The sequence below is a fragment of the Panthera onca genome, chromosome D1 (assembly GCF_046562875.1).
Source record: "Panthera onca isolate mPanOnc1 chromosome D1, mPanOnc1 haplotype 2, whole genome shotgun sequence".
In the NCBI taxonomy this organism is placed as follows: Eukaryota; Metazoa; Chordata; class Mammalia; order Carnivora; family Felidae; genus Panthera; species Panthera onca.
The window spans coordinates 112,844,422-112,866,110 of record NC_138348.1 but is presented as its reverse complement, the minus strand read 5'-3'; the positions used below and the strand labels follow the sequence as shown (position 1 = coordinate 112,866,110).

The window sequence follows — 21,689 nt, the reverse complement described above, 5'->3', positions numbered from 1 at the left end:
AAAAACCACTTTAAAGCACCTGTGCACAAAGGAAAATGATATATTTGACATTTTCCTTAAATAAAACAGTACATGCAAAAGCAGGGTTTTCTAACTAGTATATGTTCTCTCCATTAGACCTAAAGATATGTGTGTATACACACACACACACACACACACACACACACACACACACACAGAACAAAACAGGGTTTTAGGAAGTGAGACCTCTGAATAAATTAAAAAGTACCGGTGTATTAAGATGCATTAGACTATTGAGAATGTCATGTTTCACCAAATCACAGTGTCGTGTAAGTTTTGCATGTGTGTCCAATGTAGCTATTCTCATACTTTCTACGTCTAATTTCTCTTTTGGTTAAACACAGGGACCCAGAGACAATCCTTTCATGCATATAAGGAGCTCATGTGGAAACTACACTGAATACCAGCTGGTTTTTACTATTCACTTCATGTTCGTGCCACAGAGTCCCCAATCTCCACAGAAATACATTCCCTCTCAATTTATCAATTTTTGAAGAGGGGTAAGCTCTCCAGAAATATCTGCGGCTGGAATCCTGCTGAAATTCTGCACGGCACCACATGCTGCAATCAATTCACAGATCCCGTAAGCTAATTAAGGCTGCAGGTACCAGAGGAACAAACACAAAAATGACTTGGCAATAAGGCAAACGTGTCACCTCGAATAAGAAGTCTGGACATAGAACATTTTCAGGGTTGGTTAAGTCAAGGCTTTGAGATCGCGTCATGGGCTCCCACCTCTCTGCTCTGCTAGCCTGGGACTACAGGCTGTTCTCAGAGTCTGACAGATGGCTCCAGAAACTCCAGCCATCTCCTCACAGGGTGGTGCAGAGGCCAAGGAAGGGCTTTTCCCCACAGGAGTCTCTCTTTAAGGAAGCAGAAACCTTGGTGAGCCCAGGTGGCTCGTCCGTGAAGCGTCTGACTCTTGATTCCGGCTCAGGTCACGGTCCCACGGTTTGTGGGGTAGAGTCCTACATTGGGCTCTGTGTGCACAGCACACAGCCTGCTTGGGACTCTCTCTCCCTCTATTTCTCTCTCTCTCTGCCCCTCCCCCTGCTCACTCTCTCTCTCAACTAAATGAATAAACTTAAAAGTAGAATGGAATAAAAAATACAATAAAATAGTAAAATAATAAAATAAAATTAAATAGAATTAAATATGGCCTCTACTCCTGGCCACTACGGTCAAATCATAGTCCTCTGTTCCTGTGCTCTCCAGGCCTGGTTTCCAGTCTGGCCCTCAACACGGTCCTCACTGTTACATGAACCCAAGTGCACAGCCCCTCACCTGCCTCCGTGACGAAAAGGGTAGTCCTTTCGATTAGCAATCTCCATACACCCCAAATGCTTCAACACGGAAGTGTTTAATAACAAAGTGGAGAGGTCTTGATATCTTCTCCCACATGTGGGATTTTCTGTGGGTTCCTGACACGTGTCTTATAAAGCCTGACTCGGCAGACCATGTCTACACCTGGCAGGATGCTAATCTGGGGGCAGAAGCACTGAAGCCTTATCCGGCGATCCCCAGGAGAGCCTCCCAGAAAGAAAGTGCACAATATTTGCTACAAGTGTCAGTGACGGGATGCTTGGCATTTGCTAAAAAGGCCCTTTTGTAAACGTGTGTCACAGTCACTTGTACCTCGAGAAAGATCTGAAAACTAGTAGCGACTGCTGCTGTTCCCCCTGAGACAGAGGATTTTTAATTATAAGAGAATCAAGAGGACCTTATGACGATAGATGGTAAGTGGGGATGATGGGAGGACTATCACATTTCTCGGGTCAGACACTGTGACAGAAAACTTCACATGTGTTTTGCTTCACTGACTTTGCCTGAAGCATTCATTCTTTTCCTGTCCTCCATTTCCGAGACAAGAAGCTTCTGGAAAATAAAGACTGGTTTTCATTCACTGTGGTATCGAGACCCAGTGGGAGATAATAAAAGGCTTTCACCCTATACTGAACAAGTGAGTGAAATCCAGAATATTCTAAAGCAAGATACTTGTGTGCATTTTCCTAGACGGAGGCAGTACAGGAAAAGGGAAGCAATCAGTCTATCTGTTGACCGAGTTGGTTCATCTGCAGTGTTGAAGCCAGGATTCACAAACCGTGCAGGCAAACCCCCCGACCTGTGCCCCTGCTAGGCTGCCTCTGTGAACTACAACGTTTTCTGTGGGGACAGGGGGTCTGTCCAACTCCCATGATACCCCGCGGGGCTCCCACTTCTCAGGGGTGAGATACAGCAGTGTCTGCACCACATAGCTGGGGCCCTGGCCCTCACACACCTGTCTGCTCTGGTATCCCCTTCTCTGCCTCCCTTTTATGCCCCAGTGAATGGATTCATCCTGAAACTCCACCGCATAGAGCGGTGCCTGGCACGACATGAGGCCCATTATAACTCATACCGATTTAACCATAAACCATCAAAAGTTACTTAGCATTTATTATTTTGTGCAAAGTACAACGATACAGGTTATGGGGCATAAGTACAAAAAAAAATCATAAACCCTAACAAAGCAAGGTACAGAGATGGAAAATCAAAATGCATTTCATCCTGAATGCCAACTCCAAAAACTTACGCGACTTTCCCTGGAGCAGTGCACAGAGAATCATGTTTCTGAGACCGCCGTGTGCCTTGGGGACAGAGCCTCAGGGCAATTATGATCAATCCTGAGCACTGAGCGGGGTAGGTGGCTATTCACGCCTGTTCTATCTGCTACCCTGACTGTAAAAGGGCTAATATGAATGAGTTTTGTTTTTTTTTTTTAAAGGTGTGTTTGAATGGACTGTTTGGTACTCCTTTCTAGCTGTGTGTCTTTGGGAAAAATCATCGATTCTGGGAGGCATTTTCTTCATCTGCAAAACAGTGATAACATTGGCTTTCCTGTGGGAGGGTTACGAAACCCCCTAACCCCCTTAATAAAAGTGGAAATGCTTTTCAAAATCTAGAGCAGAAATAAGAGACATCACGTAATGAAGCAGATGCACAGAAAAATAACACAAAGGGGTAAATGAACAATGAATTCTAGCAGCAAACATTTCAGGAGTTCAGAAATGTGAGGCAGTTTTGGAGGCCGATTTATTGCTTCGGAGAGAAGTAACATATGTAATAAAATGTAGACACGGAGACATACGCTTAAATATTTTATATTTGGCTTTCCTTGACTATTTCTAGAAATGTTAGGCCCTGAAGCTATTTCATTAATTTTTTTTCTAATAAGTTTGACATGACTGTGACTGTGCACTGAAAACATAAATCCCAGAAAATGTGACACGATCTTATCCATTCAATGTGCCAAAGATATTACTCATAATTTATTGATAGCTCCTAAATGAAAATAAAAAATGGAAAATATGTTCCAATCTAGCAAGAATGAGATAATATGGATGCCAAAACAGAAAAGTATTAATAATTATTTTATTCTGCCACCGCTGTAATTTGATAGGTACCTTGTACACATCAGGGAACATGATAAATTGTTTCTAAAGTATATTGAAAAGGCAATGGAAGACATATTTTTCTATTTAAATCTAAGGGAACAACTATATTTTAAGAGTACGGAGCAGGATGTGGTCATATTTCGTAGTCCATTCTTCCTGTGCCTTTACGTAAGTGCCGAGTTTGATATCTATCCTAATATTACAATATTCCCTGTGTGGATCTATCCTACTAATGGAACAGTTTCAAATAGACAAGACCGTTAATACGAATATAAAGGTATTGAATTCCCTATGGTTTAACTTCAGTGCTGGGGATTTACGTATAATCGAGAATTAGTGAAAGAATTGAAATATTGGATTAAGGGATCCATTTTTCTAGACAAGTTCCAGGGTAAGGCTACTTAAAATGCCATGTAATGAGTAGCGTGGGCCAGGTTGACAATCAGAATATAGATTCCTTCGTCAAAAATTTCTTGCTACAATAAACAATTCCAGTAGACTAATAGTGCACATAGGGTCAGAGTTAATCTACATTTGGCACAAGTTCCTTATCTTATCGTGGACGAACAGCAAAGGATTTCTGGGAATGAGAGCAGATCCGTGGCTCACATTGAGTTTTCTAAAGAAAACTAGAAACGGATTGATTCTCTTCGGTCTGACCTACTGAATCACGAGCATTAGTAAGAAGTATTCTAGAGCCTCCTTGCATAGCAGTGTTTTGGGAGAGAAAAGGGCACTGGGGTCGATTCTTAAGTGTGTCACGGTTACTATCGTTTCACTTATTCACCCTCCTACAGGGTCCTCCATATTTGCCATATGACTTTCTAGCAGCCCCCCTAGAGTCACCCGCTTCATTCTCCCACCCTGGTGAGGCTGGGCTTGGGAATTCAAACGGATTGAGACGACAGAACACAGGAGGAAGTGCTGACGGGCCAACTCTGAGCCTAGACCTTAGGGGTCCCCCTATGACTCCATACAACGCTCCTGTGCTTCTTTATTGCCATTAAAAGCACATGTATCGGGCAGCCTATTAGGACAAACACGGGAGACACACGGAGCAGATGTGGATCGAACCTAACGCAGAAGGCAACACCACACAAGCCTAGTCTAGGTCTGTCAAATCCACTTGACCCCAGACACATGAGAATAAGTCAAGCCACTTAGTTTTGGGATGGCTGTTACACAGCTTATTCTTCAAATAGCTAACAAATACATGTACGTAGGGAACCTTCCAAGGTCAGGAGGGCTGCTGAAATGGACAGTGTTGGAGAAGCTATGGTCACACCCTGGGTCCGAGCATGGTGGAAGAGGGGTGAGTAACTAAGTATATGAGCAGTGCAGACAAAGTACAGAGTCCTGACCAGGGCTCTGATACAAGGGAGAGAGCATCCTTCCTTATTTTCTTCCCCACTTAATGTAGCAAAAAAACAAAAACAGAATGTAATACACAAAGACCAGAAATTTGTTAAAGAGGAACGTTGCAAACTAGGATAGAACAGATTTTAACCATTAACTAAAGAGGCAGAATTTGTATTGTATTGTATTGTATTGTATTGTATTGTATTGTATCCTAATGTTTATTTATATTTGAGAGAGAGGGAGCAATCAGGGGAGGGGCAGACAGCGGGAGACAAAGAATCCGAAGCAGGCTCCAGGCTCTGGGCTGTCCGCACAGAGCCCGATGCAGGGCTTGAACCCAGGAACCGCGAGATCATGACCTGAGCCGAAGCTGGACGTTTAACCGACTGAGCCCCATGAGGGGGCGTTTTATGCTAATAGTAGAAAACATGTAGGCTGACATGAATAAACCTGCAGACTTCAGTTTGTTTTCTTAAAACAGTCGGGCTACAGTCAAAGTAGAGTTCTTATCCCACGGTGTGGACCCAACTGATTTCCTACTATTCTTAGTATTTTCAAGTTCTAACTTCATGGATCCCATCAGGATAGTGTTCAAGACTGACATCTGGACTCGACACCTCAGAGAGACAGCTACGCTAAGTTCTGTGGCTTTCGCGAACAGACTGGACAAAAGGACTGCTTACAGAGTAATGTTTTCCCAATTACTGTTCAGGGTGTGACAGTACAATAACTGTACTTTCTACATCACTATCAAAGCACGGCTCTTACCCGTCTGAGGTCCTCAATTTCCCAAAACGCTTGGTTCCCTCCACACTGTGAGGAAGGAGAAAATCTGACCTTGACATTTACAACAATGAAAGTAAGATCATATTTTATCCTGGTTTCTGTTTGTAGAGTGTCAAGGCAAAATGTAGCGTATACATCTGAACCTTAACAAACTTTTAAATGTAGGTATGTCCACACATACTAAGTTTATAGGACACTTTGCTGTTTTGTTAAATTTTCCTGGATACTCTTTGCGTAATAATTATAGAAGAATGTAAAAACTGCTTTTATTTTTTCAAAGGTCCATTGGTAGGTACCTCCAGTTGGTCAAAAATGAAAACAATGCGAATGATTCTAGCCCGAAGTAACAAAACGCGCCCACAGACTTTTGATTTAGCAGCCTTCATGAAGTGGCTACAGCCATTCCGGGGGGAATCCCTGGGGTGAAACGTTCCACTTTGGATAGCTTTGTATACAATCAAAAATCTGCCACAACTATAGCCTTGAATATCTTGGAATAAGGTATAATGAAATACCCAGGATCTAGTAAATAACAGTAGCAAGATGATCGATAAATATGTCTTCTGAGCAGCGATTTACATCTTTCTAAACTGCAAAGTTCTTCGCCCCAGTCCGTTTCAGACAGAATGTCAGCCATTCTGGCTTTGCAGGAAGCTCTTGGCCTCAAGAAATTCAATCTTCCTTTTGCAGTTAAGGCCAAGTCCTTCCAACTCACTCAATTCAGCAAATACAGACTCATACTATCATTCTACAAATGCCCCTACCTACTGAGCGACATTTGAGACGTGTTGATTTTGAGTACATGGGGAAAAAGGATGGCATTGACTCTTCTTATCAATACTTCTTGCTTTTTTGTTTAAAAAAAAAAAGTACACTATTGATCCGTTCTTAGTAAACTTTGCATTTCTCCTAATGTCTAGTCTTAGTCATGTAAAGATAACCCGCTGTTAAGAAATGTCACCTATAGGGGCGCCTGGGTGTCTCAGTCGGTTAAGGATCCAACTTCAGCTCAGGTCATGATCTCCCGGTTTGTGGGTTCAAGCCCTGCATCGGGCTCTGTGCTGACAGCTCCTGGAACCTGCTTCAGATTCTGTGTCTCCCTCTCTCTCTGCCCCTCCCTCACTCGTGCTCTGTCTCTCAAAAATAAATAAACATTAAAAATTAAAAAAAAAGATAGAAATGTCACCTATCTTTTCCATGAAACAAAGGCCAAAGTAAATATGACCTTCAGATGTGCTATGCAGAGGCTTAGCATTTCCCTTCCAACAACGGGCTGGTATTACAGCCACCGTGAACTCTCCAGGGGAATTCTACAGCCTGGCAAAATGCCTATTGTAACTTTCACATTTGCTGTTGACATTCTTATAGACTATTTCCCTATTACATCTAAAAGTCAAATTCGCAGTGAAATTACCACAACCTGCATCTCTAACATCAGCCATATTTTAATACACAAATAATGATACTGTAAGTAAAAAGGGTGTGCAAAGCTGGGACACTTTGGCTGCGTTAACATGATCTCAAACATCTCTTCAACATCTTTGCTTTTGACAACCTCTTGGAAACTCTCTCTTTTTAAATTTTTTTAAATATTTATTTATTTTGAGAGACAGAGAGCACACAAGCACACATGCACACAACTGGGGGAGGGGCAGAGAGAGAGGGAGACACAGAGTCTGAAGCAGGCTCCAGGCTCTGAGCTGTCGGCACAGAGCCCGACGCGGGGCTCGAACTCATGGACTGTGAGATCATGACCTGAGCCTAAGTCGGACACTTAACCGGCTGAGCCACCCAGGCGCCCCGACAACCTCTTAGAAACGTAAACGCATGTCATACAGGTCGTATTAACTAAGGCTGTGAGGGAAGAAATATCACTTGTGAGTGAAGGCGGGCTTTCCTTTAAGTCCCTAGTGAACAAAAAGGTCTTACAAAACGCACATTTTGGCAGTGAGTTTCAAGAAGTAGTTTTCATCTTGGGCTGTAAGTTAGGATGATCAAATAGGCAAATCAAAGGATTAAAATCTCCAAGTATACGCTTAAGAACACATCTCAGCGTGGTGATGGCACACCAAAAGAATGAAAGAAAATTACCTGTCAGGCCCCTATTCTAGCCACCTTTCACATGTAAAACAAATTAATTGGCCATGGAATATGATTTTTTTTCAAAGCACCACAATAAGTCGACTGAATTGCATACAAAGAACGGATATTTAAGTCAGTGTCTAATGTTTTGCTAATATTGTCAAAACAATGAGAGATAAACATAAGGCTTCTGTCAAAAATGTGCATACAAATGACCTATTTGCACATATAAGTGTCAAATTTGTATAATCTGTGCTTGAAGAACTGATCTCAAGACGTTGTGGGCAGAATGGGGAGCACATCCTTAACCAAGGATCATACCATGATTGATGCTTTAAAATAAGCCCCCAGTCAATGCCAAGTGGATTTCTCAGAAGTCAACGGGATAGCAACACGGAGAGCCTTTAAAATGTAAAAGCATCTATGCACAGTACCAGAAGTGTGCAAGGAGGGAACTGAACCTTGTTATATCCAAAGTCCACGCCCTTCAGACTTAGGTCAAACTGCCTGCCAGCCACATTTGATTATATATTGTAATTATAAAATACATAAAACTGTAAGAGTTACGGACGGGGCGCTTCTGAATCCGAATCGGTCAATTCAGAGCATCGGTTGAAAACACTGTCACAGAACACAGAGAATTCATAAAAGCCACCTTGAACCCAGAGCCAGGTCCCAAGGCCCTGCCCGGATGGTGTGAGGCATAAGTCCACTGCCTTTTTGTAACATCGACATGTGTCGTGAGACTCCAGAAGTCCTTTGAGGACAGCACCCGTAGCACGATACTAAATATGGGACTGGCCCTAATGGTTTTTGTGCGGGGGCTGTGCCCTGAGATACAGACGACGTGCAGGTTATCTTCATTCGGGGGCTCGTTGCAGGGGGCGCAGCTGAGGAAGTCGATAAACTGAGACCAAGCAGGAGAAGGCGTAGCTCAAGGTCGCTGTGAGCACCCACATTTCAGCCCCCCGCCCCCGGAGGAACCACCCAGAACGGCCTTCAGAACGGCCCCCCAGACAGACAGGGAAGCCGGGCTGCGTGTCCCCCGAATCACGTCTTGCACGACCTGAGGCTTCTGTGCGTCCAGGCTGACGAGGGAGGCCAAGGCACACGGTGCCAAGTGTGGGAAGATGTCAGCACTTCTGGGAACACAAGCGTGGGCCCAGGGGGCACAGATGGGGAGCAAGAGGGTCTGCTTCCCAAGCACAACATCACACAATCTCAGCCTGGCGTTCGGCTGTCAAGGCAGGAGGAACTGTTCTAGCCGCTGGGAAGCAGAGGTGAGGTCTTGCTGAACCTGCTTTCTTCTGTCGCCCTTTGCTCTGGGAACCATCCTTATCCACAGACGCCCCCGAGGCCCCGTGCCCTTCTGCCCCACATGCCAGTACAGCAGGGGAGGAGGCCAGGCCTGCCGCTGCCCCTGTCATCCCCGAGCTCACCCACCCTGCTCCATGCCCGAGGCTGTCCACCACCTTCTCCTGACCCGCACCCAACTGGACATGCCCATCAGGGTGCCATCACATGTGCGGATCTCCGCATGCCTCTTGCCCTCCGACTTTGACTCTAACCCACTGCATCCTCAAAGGAAGCTGTCCCCTGGCCGTACCTCAGAGCCTCAGACACAGAGGTGTCTTCTAACGGCATCCAAGGTGACCGAATCTTGCCCCTCCAGCACTGGTGACGGAGGGAGAAGAAGAGTAGAAATTCTGTTGGTATTTATTTTAACAGATCCATTTAAAAAAGTGAGAGTGTGATCAAAGTCATTTTTGTTTTTTAAGTAATGAGGTTCACCATCAAAAAGGTTTGAAGGTCCTTCTCCGAAAGACTGGATGTGTTGACCAACAGCCACGGGACCAATGACCCCTGTCAACACACTGGTTCTTCAAGGGAACCTTCAGATGCTGCTATAAACCATGCCATGGAGCCCCCAGGCTTGCAACCCCGTGGCCTCATGGTTACACGGGCCAGTGCTAATGACTCTGGGCTTTCACGCCAAGGGTTTCACTTCCTCAGCTGCGTAATTTGGGTATTTGGTTTCTGGGTTTTTTTTTTAAAGGTCTTTGAGAAAGGTGTCCTACGGAAAGAGGCTCACTCACTGTCCCATCTAACACATACCTGCCGACAACAGGGATTCTAAATCATACTTTTGGGGAAAGACAATACTTACATTCTCAGCATCAACCTCAACCCTTTGGTTGCACGTGACGTAAGCATTACTCACCTTATTTACTATGCAACACTTTTTCACTCCTAATTAGGGCGGATGGATTGTCTTTACACTATGTTCTGTCTGCTTAATAATCCTGTAGGCACGTTATGAGCAAGGACTTTATTGTTGACTTTCTTTAACCTACAAGAACACCCTGCAGATTGCTATGGTTAAAAATGACACTGAACAAATGGTTGAAATAATGCACTATTAAATGATTTTCTTAGCCAACCTTTGAAGCACACTTCCTGGTTTTCAAACAGGTTGGTGATCAAGTCTTGCTACCATCTTGGGGAGCCTAGAGTTCAAGGCCCAAGGGAGTAGGGATGGCTTTAAAGACACAATGGCATCTGATCCGCGTCAAGAAGGGGCTAAAATTAACGTACATATTTCCTTCGGGATTTATAACCTGCATCATCTCTTCTGACTTCTCCAGGTTGTTAATTACTGTTACTACTCATAGAAAAAACAGTAACTTACTTCAGTGGAGTGTTTTTCTGTTTACAAGACAAATTCAAATTATCCATGAAGTCCATACCAAAATCCTATGCAAAAGAGATTATCATCACCATCCCCATTTTACAGAAGAGGATTATGAAGCTCAGAGAAATTAACGCTTTGTCCAAGGGCATTCAGATAATAAGTGACACATTCAGGGAACTTAAACCCTATTTTTATGACTTCAGAGCTACAACAGGCTTTTGTGGCACCTGGGTGGCTCAGTTGGTTAAGCGTCCGACTTTGGCTCAGGTCATAATCTCACAGTCTGTGGGTCCAAGCCCCAGGTTGAACCCAACACAGGGCTCTGTGATGATGGCTTGGGGCTTGGAGCCTGCTTCAGATTCTGTGTCTCCCTCTGTCTGCCCCTCCCTGCTTGCACTCTCTCTCTCTCTCTCAAAAATAAACATGAAAACATTTTTTTTAAAAAAGCTACAACAGGCTTTCTGTCTTACTGATCTGTATATCTTAACCAGTGCACGTGCATGCACGTGTGTGTGTGGGTGTGTGAGAGAGGAGGAGAGAGAGAGAGAGACTGTTTTCCATAACTGCAGGTACAAAACACTGTTGTTTTATGTAAGGATAGAATAACATATCTTAATTAAATTTTTATACTAGTTTTTGAAGATGCCTGTGTTTTGTTGATTTTCTTTTTGGTCACAGAGGGAAGAATGAGTCAATATTTTCAAAGAACAAAACTCACAGCTCTTTTTAAGAAATGATTCACTTAGAGCCTATTTTATTAAAAGTAGAGCATGACTTTTTCCCTCTAATTGAGGTATTTTGTATCTAGGATGGTCACAGTTATTCTAGATTAAAAGCTCATACTGTAAGGGAATGCTCTCACCTAGGACTCTGAAAGGGAAGAGGGAACCACGGTTAATTGCTGGGCAGATGTGCTACACATCCATCCCAACAACACAAATCACACCCCTACACGAGGCCATCACTGGTTTTGTTGTTGTTCGTGTGTGTGTGTGTGAGGTTGTTTGCTGCAAATTCAAGAGACAATGATCCTGTTTGCTTTAAACTTTTCTAAAAAGTAGTCTCAGATACTATTTTAATATCCGAAACCATGACTACAGTCGGCTCCACATTTTAATTTTAATTCAATGCCAGTTTATCTCATGTTGCATAAGCAGTAATTTACGAGTTATCCTTAGAACATTTGGTCCCGTGTCTCTTAGCCACAGGCACGAAGGGTCCAGCACAACTCTCAAGTCTACATGAAAAACATTGCAGTAAGAACGTAAGATAAATCAAGACTTTGTTCAAAATGAACAGTGCCTTAAGTTGTTTTGAAGAAAAACGAGTTAATACTGAAAAATAAAAGTTTTGTCAGGGTTGTCTAGACATTTCTGTTCCATTTCATTTACAGTTTGTAAAGAAAAAAAAAATCAATGATCGTATCTTCTTTGTCTTCAACATCAGAAATGGGGCGTCTGGTTTTGAAAGCCAGGGTATCCATGTACTCTGGTTAGTTCCTGTCCTCCAGAGGTCACCAGAAAGAGGCTACTTACATTCTGTGTCTAACCAGCACTGAAATGTTTCACCAATACATCAGTAAACAAGCGCATATCAGCAGTGAAGCCCATTTTATAAGCTGAATGGAACAGAATATTCCTAAGTGGAATACAAATGTGGAACAGGACAGGCAGGGGCGGCTCTATGTCTCAGCATAGAGAGAGAGCCCATGGAGATGCTAACACACCCAAACCTTTCTAATAGTAAGAAGGAAAATGCTCTGTACCTGATGCCATTGAGATAGCCTAAAAAAGAATCCTTGTATCTGGGCTGCTCAATTTAATTTTTCTGAGAAAAACAGAAGGTGAGTTGATTTCTCTTTTATTTGCTGTTTTTTTTAATGAAGCTTTTGTTTACCAGACTTGTTTCTCATTTTCATGGTTGGAATACAATTAAATCCTATTGATAGATGGGATTCAGCCATGCTAATTACCATGGTGATCAATTAACTCGGCTGCTGTTTGGAACAGAAAAAGCTACATAAACAACAATCTGGAAATTCTGTCTTTTATGAGACCACTGTAGAGACATCACCTATGATGCATACACTTCATGAAATATCCAATTGACCATGTTATGGTGGCACAAGTGGCTTTTGTATTTATTGCAGATCTTCTCACTCTAGCTTTGTCCCACCAGAAAACCAGCATACATCCTGCTGCAAAGATGGGTGGACCCAAAGTGTCAGCTTAAATAAAGTGACTTGCCATATAACTAGCTTTTGAGGTGGCATGGCCGGTGGCTAGAGCCATCAGATCCTTCGTGTTTGGTAGGACTGCATGCTATTACTTCGTGCCCTACAGTGAGAAGTCTCCTGTGTCAGGGCTAAATGTGTATGGACAATGTAAACACTGGTTACTTTCAGAAAGTTCTGCATCAGCTTACCAATATGTGCGTAGTTCCATCAACACCTTTATATTACAGGATGATATGCACCAGTTATATGCGTTTATATAAACATACACTAAAAGCACCCACCCCAGAAAGACCTCTGGATATTCCTGAATTAGCCTCTACCCATTTTCTAATAAAATATCTGCACAGGCTGGGGAGTAACATAAGCTAAGACGGATGGACAACGTCATGCCGAAGACTGGAAGGAATCTTTCCCTAACTATAAACCAGATGAAGTGAACTGAGAAAAACACCCATGCAGATTTCAACCCAGGCACCACCTGAGCTCTTCCTCCTGGAGCTATGACTGCCCCTTCCCCAGCAAGGCTTGGGACCGGAAGGAAGCACGGGTGTCTATTCTATGTGCGGATGCTGGGGACAGGGAGACTACTGGTCTCTCCCTGCACCAATCCTACCACCCACAGCATCTACAAGGACAACAGTGAACAGTAAGATGTGTGCGTGAGGAGAACGGAGTCAAGTGAGTGGTGTGATACCTCAAGGAAAGGACTGTCCCTCCAAACCCAGGCAGGAAAGACTTCACCATGACCAAATCCTTCTTCCGGACCCAATGTCATTGCACTTTCTGCAGCGAGCCTTTGGGCACAGTCCTATCCACGTCTGGCACAACAACCCAACAAGGAACCTTGATCGCTTCCAAGCAAGGTGCCTATGTGTGTCTTCTCTCTCCTACTAGGTATCTTGTTCTTTGAAAGAAGAAAGTGACTCCTACTCATCCGTCTGTCCCGGAAGCCACCAGCCCAGTGACTTGCTTATAGAGGGTGGCCATGACATCTTCATTGTGAAAAATGATTAACATGTTTACGAGCTCATCTCCAAATGGCGTGTAAACTTAACTAACACGTAAATAATAAACAAGTCTGTAACTTTCCAAATACATATACTTCTGGGCAATTAATGGGACAAGACACTGCCAAAGATTTCCCACCAAGAATGACTCTACAGGAAGAACAAAGAGGAAGAGTAGAGAAGTCACAAGTAAATCAGAACTAAAAAAAAAACAAAAAAAACACCACAACCAAAAACCCCAATACAAGTAGTGGGTTCAGGCCTTAGAAGCATGCTCCTAGCAGCAGTAGGAAAGGACTCATGAAGATCCAGGATGCTGGTGCCACTGTGATGTGGACTCTTGTCCAATCTGTGGCTGCTTCCCCATTCATTCCAGCACTTTCGCTTACACATCATGATGGAGGCCCTTTGTTAGGAATTTGGGAGGGTTCACAGTTGAGTAAGACAGGTGATGCACAAACATCTCACACAGTAGTTGTAATGAAATAAAGATACAATTTTTAAAATAAAAGTTTAAAAAATGCTAACTCTTGGCTGTCCCCTAGCTGATATTTGGTCAAATGTATGCCATTGTTCTCCGAACTTGAGGAGTACGCTCAGAAGCATACTGTCTTTTCTACCAACTACCATAGAAAAGACAGATACCTAGAAAATGTTTACAAAAGAACACTGTGTTGATTGAATATTAACACCACACGAGCGAAAAATTATTTTCTCATTTTCAGGATAACACATAATTACCTAAATGTAATGAGGAATGACGATGCTAGTGTTAATATTTTGACGAAGAAAATTTATGTTTGAGTTATTATGGTGTATTTGAACTTATGAATAGGTCACGATGGTATTTCTAAACTACAGTGTTTTTGAAATGTGCTGATTACAAGTTTGCTATAAAAGAGTAAACATTTAAAAAGGTTTGAATGATTTTCCCCAATCACAGCTCAAATGAAAACATCTTAAGGCTCTATTATCATTACTGTTACTATTTTGTGTAACTTGGTTATTCTCCATAGAGCAAAAATTTTTAAATGGAAACGTTCTTTTTCTAGTTAAGTTTCTAGAAAGTTGAGAAACAAGTATCAACCCACAAAATCGTAAGTTGTTTTCATCCTGTCTTTATTACCTTAAATTTATTTAATCTGTAAGTGTTTCTCTCACAAATTACAAGTGATCTTCAGACTTTCAGTAATAAGGTGTGCATCCTACAGATCTGAGTTAATTTTTAAATGATTAAGACAGTGAAGGGATCATACGGCACAAAATTATAGCAGCAAACTTTCTTAAAAATAAGTAAATCACATGTATATTTAGATTTGGGAAGTCTATATTTTGAAGCAGCCAAAAGCTATCAAGACATTGTGTTATTCTCAACATGCAATATATACTTAAAACATATTTCTTATGATTAAATGTTAAAACAGTAATCTATAAAATAAAGCAATAATACAACGTGCCATAAAAGTGCTCCCTGCTGGAAAAGTGTATATCTTTTTAATTGCACATTCTAAGTGATTGAGAACATGTCCTCACTACGTGTGCACTTGCTCTCTCCTCACACGTGTATATTTGTGCAGTGCAGGTCTTCTGTCCATATTCTGCCTCCTCACAATAAAGAAAAACACCAGCTGAGTTGCCAGCAGGTTGATACAGACCATGTTCTCAGGTCTCATGAGTTTCTTCAATTACATATCTGTTTATACATTTAAGTTAGAGGTCTTATCATGGTGTTTAAGCCTCAAAGATGGGCAATGCTAAACCTCTCAAATGGGAAACCTTCCAACGTACGAACAAAAGCTTGAACTTTCATCGGAGTACTGTTAATGTGTGTACCGAACAATTATCTGAGGAAATAAATGTTGTTCATTTGTGACAATGTATTGTATTATTGTAAAGCAAATGGAAGAATAGTAAGAAAATTAGTGGTTTAACCTCTGAATCAGCTTTGCAAATTCTGCATCTTTCCCAAGTTGCTTTGAGAATTTCAAGGAACAATTGCCCTGTCTTAATAAGTACTTTATTTTTAAAGTGATACCAGGCACATATTTCAAGCAAGGAATCCAAACACAGCAAGCTGATATGTGTGCTTAATGTGGTTTAATTATTATATATGCTACATACTAGACATTTACGAAGCTACTCCTTTTCACAAAAAGACGTCTGCTCTGTAACGAGCAAGACATAGCGCTTTAAACATCAACTGACTTCACTGACACCATAATTATCTGGATTTTTTACTGCATTAAGGTTTTATCAAGAGGCAAATTATAAAGGGAATTGTTGTGGATTTATTCCAAAAAAATAACCTCGGGGTTGTTTAGTGGGCTGGCCTGAAATCAGCGTCATCGTTTCTATTTTCTGGGTATTTAGGCTGTACAAGGAGAATCGATTTTCTGAGTGATCGCCCTGAGACCTTGTAGGGAGTCTCACTTATCAAAGGAAGATTCAATTATGTTCCCATACTGTACTTATGAAAGAAGAGAAGTGAGAGAATATATTCACAGAAACTCGTCAGGAGAAGTTACAAGAACCCCCAGTTACCTGGATTTGTGCACCTAGAGAATTCAGAGCGCCCGTCATTTCTCACCAGGCTGTGCAACAGGAATTCATGCTGTGGGATCATTTTTATATTTAGGCGTATTTATATAGACTCCCGATGATCCCTGAGTTTATTATACAATCAGAGTAAGTTTATCATTACAGTTTTGAGGGAAGATAATTACACATATGGCATCTCAAACACCCACGGTGCTGAGAGAAATGAAAGAATCAAACCACATATATGTAGTCCCAGAAGGCTGTGTTTAGCGTTTTAGATTCCAGGCTGCTTGCTTTGCAACAGAGGCGAGGTCTGCATAAGTGGCTAGACTGGAGGACCCTAGATCCCAGCTAATCCTGACATCCTGTGTGATACTGTGGGGAATGATGACACTGAATTGGCCAGACCTTGAGGCTTTCGTCTTTCCACCGCGTATTCTCAGAAAAGACTATACTAGGAAAAATGGCATTAATGCAAAATGCCACCAAAAGTAAAGAGTCACAGCAAGCTAATAGAACACATGGCATGAAGGTTAATTATGTTCAGTAACAAAGCAATGGTAACATGAACAAAAAGAACGTTAGCTTCTTCTTTGGATGTGAACCCTGGATCCTTGCTGTGCCAAAAAATCCAAAGCTTACTCTGCAAAAATGATCTCGCCCACTGTTTATAAAACACAAAACCCTAGCATTATCTCCCTGACAACCAACCGTCCAAAGCTGGTTGGTAAGATGTAGAATCTGAGCCTTGCTGGCTGGGTCTCACCTTACACTTGTTCTCAAGGTCAGCACGACCAAGGCTGATCTCTGATGACTCACCAGGACATCAACAACTACAGGAGTTTGTGAACTTAACATTTTGAGTCAAAAGGCCATCCCTCTCCACAAAGAGTGGAAAATAGCCCTAAGTAATTCACAATTTTCTACAGGAAAATTACAATGCAAGATTCCGCCCACCCCCCCCCCCCCCCAAAACTGTTACAAAATCCTCCTCATCCTGAAGAGCCGCTCCCTTTCCGGTTAAAGGTGTGAAGGGAGGCCACGCACTTCTCAGCCCCCGGTTCTCCACCATGTCCACCCCCACGCGGCTGCCTTTTCGCCACCTTTCCGGAAGCCTTCCTGGCCCGACCCCCTCTCCGCATCCTGCATTTGTTCCCCAGACATTATTCGCTCCACCCGAGTTGTGCGGACTTGTCTGGTGTTTTTTCAACCCGCTGACTTTGTGTGGGTATGTGTGTGTGTGCGTGTCCACCTACACCCCCCTTTCAAAGACCGCGGGGTCCTCTACGAACACAGCTGTCACTTCACATTATCCCCGGAACTCAGCTCATGCTTCGCACACACTGGGCATTTACTCCACGTTCCGATATGAATGAACAGGAGTGTGGAAAGATAATGACAGTCAGAGCAACGGGTGAGAGGCCATCCTTTCTTGGAGACAAACGAGGCCAAAACAAAGCATTTCTGTAGGCTGATGCAACCTAGAACAAACGGTGCAGGTGTTCCGACAGAACTTGCAATAAAGAGGCGGGGAGGGACAGGGCCGACGATGCAGACTACCTTGCGGTTGGTAAGGACACACACCTGGGAGGCAGGAGTTCCTCACTGAAATACAGACACAAAGAGTGGCATTCGAGGACTTCTCCACGGCCACCGTTGGCCCTGGAGGTCCTGTCTACCCTGACCCCGCGAGCCTCCGCTCAGGTGCCTGTGGGAGGGAACGGGCCCTCTGTCGGAGAGGAAGCCAGAGACACCCCCAGAGAGGCATTCATGACGCATTTGACTCCAGAACTGATGTCAGGTTGGTTTCCTCGAAGACGCATCTCATGCATCCACTGGAGGAAAGGGCCTATTTCTAACCAGGCCTCCATTTGAGAGCCTCCGTGTCACCCACGCATTCTGGGGTTTTCCACTCCCCGCATCCGATGGGTAGACACGTGCGGTCCATTCTAGTCAGGGAACACTCTTGTTCCCCACAGAGCGGGCTGGAGCCTTCCTCGTATTTGTTCCTTCGACCCACAGTCCCCCGTCTGCACCATCGAGAACCCTTTACCTGGCTCTCTCCCCACCTGTCCCCATGAAGCGTGAGAGACCTCTTCCTTAAGTCAATTAAATGAAATACACACACACACACACACACACACACACACACACACACACACACCTGCTTCAAATCTTCCCCGCTTCCTTTCTCTGTTTTCTTTCTTTGCCGCCCTTCCTTTTTTATATTTTTGGAGGGAGGACTCTTCCTTATTGATAATATTGCCATTCCTTGGACTCACGTGTGACTCTGTAAACCAGATTCAGTCATCTTCTTTCCAGCCTCACATCCTGCCACTCGAAACCACGTACAAATTTCTCCTATTACATTGGATGGCTCACATCCCTGGACAGAAAGCAGGCCGCGTCATGAATTCTGGCTTTTTTAATTCTTTTCGTCCGGAGTGACTCTCACCATTTTTCCCACGGAAAATGTGCATCCATCAGGACCTGCCTGGTCTCCTCTGGAGCTCAACGTGTCTCAGCAGAAGCCCTTGCCTCCAGTACTGCGATTTCCCCGTTCACCATCGAGCCCTCCCGAGAGTGTGAGGTCACGGAGCTCAGGCACCGAGTCTGACCCCCACCCCACCCAGAGCTCAGGCACTGAGTCTGACCCCTGTCTTTTGCCCCAGGCACACAGGGAGATGCTGGCCGTGGAGGCGACCCGCACTCCCTGCCTGCAGAGTGACGAAGAGCACACAGACTATAGCTCTCAGAGGGCCCCGATGAAACCTTTCCCTGCTATTCGGGAAGAGCTCATCATTCCCAGAGGACGGATGGGCAGGGCTGGAAGGGCTGGCCTGGGAACCACACGGTGGGACCGGAGAGACCTGGCTTCTGGGGGAGCGGGCGTTCCAAGTTCCAAGCAGCACCACACAAACAGGGTCTGGAACACACACGTGCCCTCGAGGTTCCGTGGGGCTGGTGAGCAGCTGGGCCTCCCCGACAAGCGAATGAACGAGAGCCGGGGCACCAGGGGAGGACACCGGTGAGCCCGCCACGTGGCTGATCCCCTGCGCCGACCCGGGGCCCATGCCATGCTGGTCACCGTGTACTGTGTGCGGAGGGACCTGTCGGAGGTGACCTTCTCCCTCCAGGTCAGCCCTGACTTCGAGCTGCACAACTTCCGCGTGCTGTGCGAGCTGGAGTCGGGGGTCCCCGCCAACGAGATCCAGATCATCCACATGGAGCAGGTCCTGGCCGACGACCACAGCTCGCTGGGCTCCTACGGCCTCCGCGACGGTGACGTGGTGGTACTGCTGCAGAAGGAGAGCGTGGGGTTCCGGACGCCGGGCCGCACGGCCAGCCTGCCCCACGTGGAGCTGGCCGGGCCGGCAGAGCCGGGCACGTCGGGCGGCCGCCAGCATCCCCCCCCGCAGCACCTGCAGCGCCGGGTGCAGCCCCGTGGCCTCAGCTCCGGGGAGAAGAGGGTGTCCACACAGAGCCTGGACAGCCCTGTGCTGATTCGGAGCATGCTGCTGTCCAGCCCCCACGACCTGTCGCTGCTGAAGGAGCGCAACCCCCGCCTGGCCGAGGCCCTGCTCAGTGGGAACCTCGAGACGTTTTCGCGCGTCCTGATGGAGCAGCAGAGGGAGAGGGCCCTGCGGGAGCAGGAGAGGCTTCGTCTCTACTCCGCGGACCCATTCGACTTGGAAGCTCAGGCCAGAATCGAAGAAGAGATCCGGCAGCAGAACATCGAGGAGAACATGAACATAGCGATGGAGGAGGCCCCGGAGAGTTTCGGGCAAGTGGCCATGCTCTACATCAACTGCAAAGTCAACGGGCACCCTCTGAAGGCCTTTGTGGACTCGGGGGCCCAGATGACCATCATGAGCCAGGCTTGTGCCGAGAGGTGCAATATCATCCGGCTGGTGGACCGGCGCTGGGCTGGCATCGCCAAGGGGGTGGGCACACAGAGGATCATGGGCCGGGTCCATCTGGCTCAGATTCAGATCGAAGGGGATTTCCTTCAGTGCTCGTTCTCTATCCTCGAGGACCAGCCCATGGACATGCTTCTCGGGCTGGACATGCTCAGGAGACATCAGTGTTCCATCGACTTGAAGAAAAACGTGCTGGTGATCGGCACCACGGGCACGCAGACTTCCTTCCTTCCCGAGGGGGAGTTACCCCTGTGTGCCAAGCTGGTGAGCGGTGCTGGGCAAGAAGAGTCTTCAGACAAGGAAGCAGTGGACACTATTAAGCGTTCGGTCAAGGATTTAGGACGGAAAAAGCACTGAAATGGGTTATAAATATGCCACCACCTTGAGGGAGCCTCAGGTCCCGGGAAATTCTAAAATACGAGCTCACTGGCCATGTAATCATTAAAAACATCAGTAACAACCAAACCTGGCTTCAGCACTACCTTCTGAGATCCATCACTGTGTAAGTCATGATTGCTTGATCTCAGCCCCTCATCCATTCCCTTATCCCAACGTCACTGAGCCTCAGCCCAGGAAGGCTCTGGAGGTTCCACGTGATTTCCAGAGAATCCATCAAAGAAAATCAATCTCCTCCTTTAGAGACACTGTCCTATCAGATCAAGGGGTGGCTCGTCTAAACCACATGCTGTTTGCTCATTCCCTAGAAAGAGCCATCGCTACAGACCCCACAGAACATCTGTAACAAAACAATTTCCAATCAGCACTAACAACTATTTACATTAAGAGAAATAGGTCTATTTTCACAGATGTTGTTTTCTTTGGGAAAAGTCTTAGAAATGGTGAGCCAGTTACACTCTGAAGTTGATTAATACTTACAAATGTCTGTTTTGGACAGTAGAAAGGCAGATTTCCTCATATTCTACATCTTCCCTTCCAGCGGACTCCCCTGGAATCATGCTCACTGCACTCTGCCCCTAAAGGCTGTTTTGCCACATTTGAGAAAATGGAATTTTCTCCTAGGAAGTCTAAAATAATGCCCCCTTTCCCTTGCATTCAAAGAAACCCTGGTCATAAAATGAAGGCCAGCAAGTAGATTTTTTAAATTTAATTATATGGTGCAACTTGGAAGGCTAGTGGTTGTGCTGTGGGGCCAGTGGGAGGTAGGAGCAGGCAGTGGGCCACATCCCTTAATACTCATTTCAACTAAATCATCTAACAAAAAAATCCCCAAAAAACCCTCTGTTTTAGGGGTGCCTGGGTGGCTCAGTCGTTTGACCTTCTATTTTTGGTTCAGGTCATGATCTCATAGTTCATGAGTTTGAATCCCCACATCGGGCTTGCTGCTGTGCGCCTGTCAGTGCAGAGCCCATTTTGGATCCTCTGTGCCCCTCTCTCTGCCCTTTCCCCACTTACACTCTGCCAAAAATGAATATATATTAAAAAAAAAAAAAGAACAGTAGATTCTAAGTCAAGAAATACATGTTCTGATTCTAGCTCAATGGTACTTAGGCATATCGGTTCACATCTGACACAACTCAGATTTCTCATCAATAAATCACTTTGGAGCAGAGAGCCATTGTCAGGTGCCTGGGCTTCATTATGATCTAGGGCATT

At 44.8% G+C, this 21,689-nt stretch overlaps 2 protein-coding genes across 3 annotated transcripts in view; one reads left to right on the top strand and one right to left on the bottom strand.

Moving 5' to 3' along the window:
* PDGFD (platelet derived growth factor D) overlaps positions 1-21,689 on the bottom strand; it is a 222,687-nt gene that overhangs the window by 88,966 nt on the left and 112,032 nt on the right. The gene's annotated exons all lie outside the window — the stretch shown is intronic.
* Positions 19,090-20,540, top strand: DDI1 (DDI proteasomal shuttling factor 1). The gene has a single exon (XM_060604572.3). It carries the CDS (start codon positions 19,233-19,235, stop codon positions 20,430-20,432), a length of 1,200 nt encoding a protein of 399 aa, XP_060460555.3. The 5' UTR covers positions 19,090-19,232; the 3' UTR covers positions 20,433-20,540.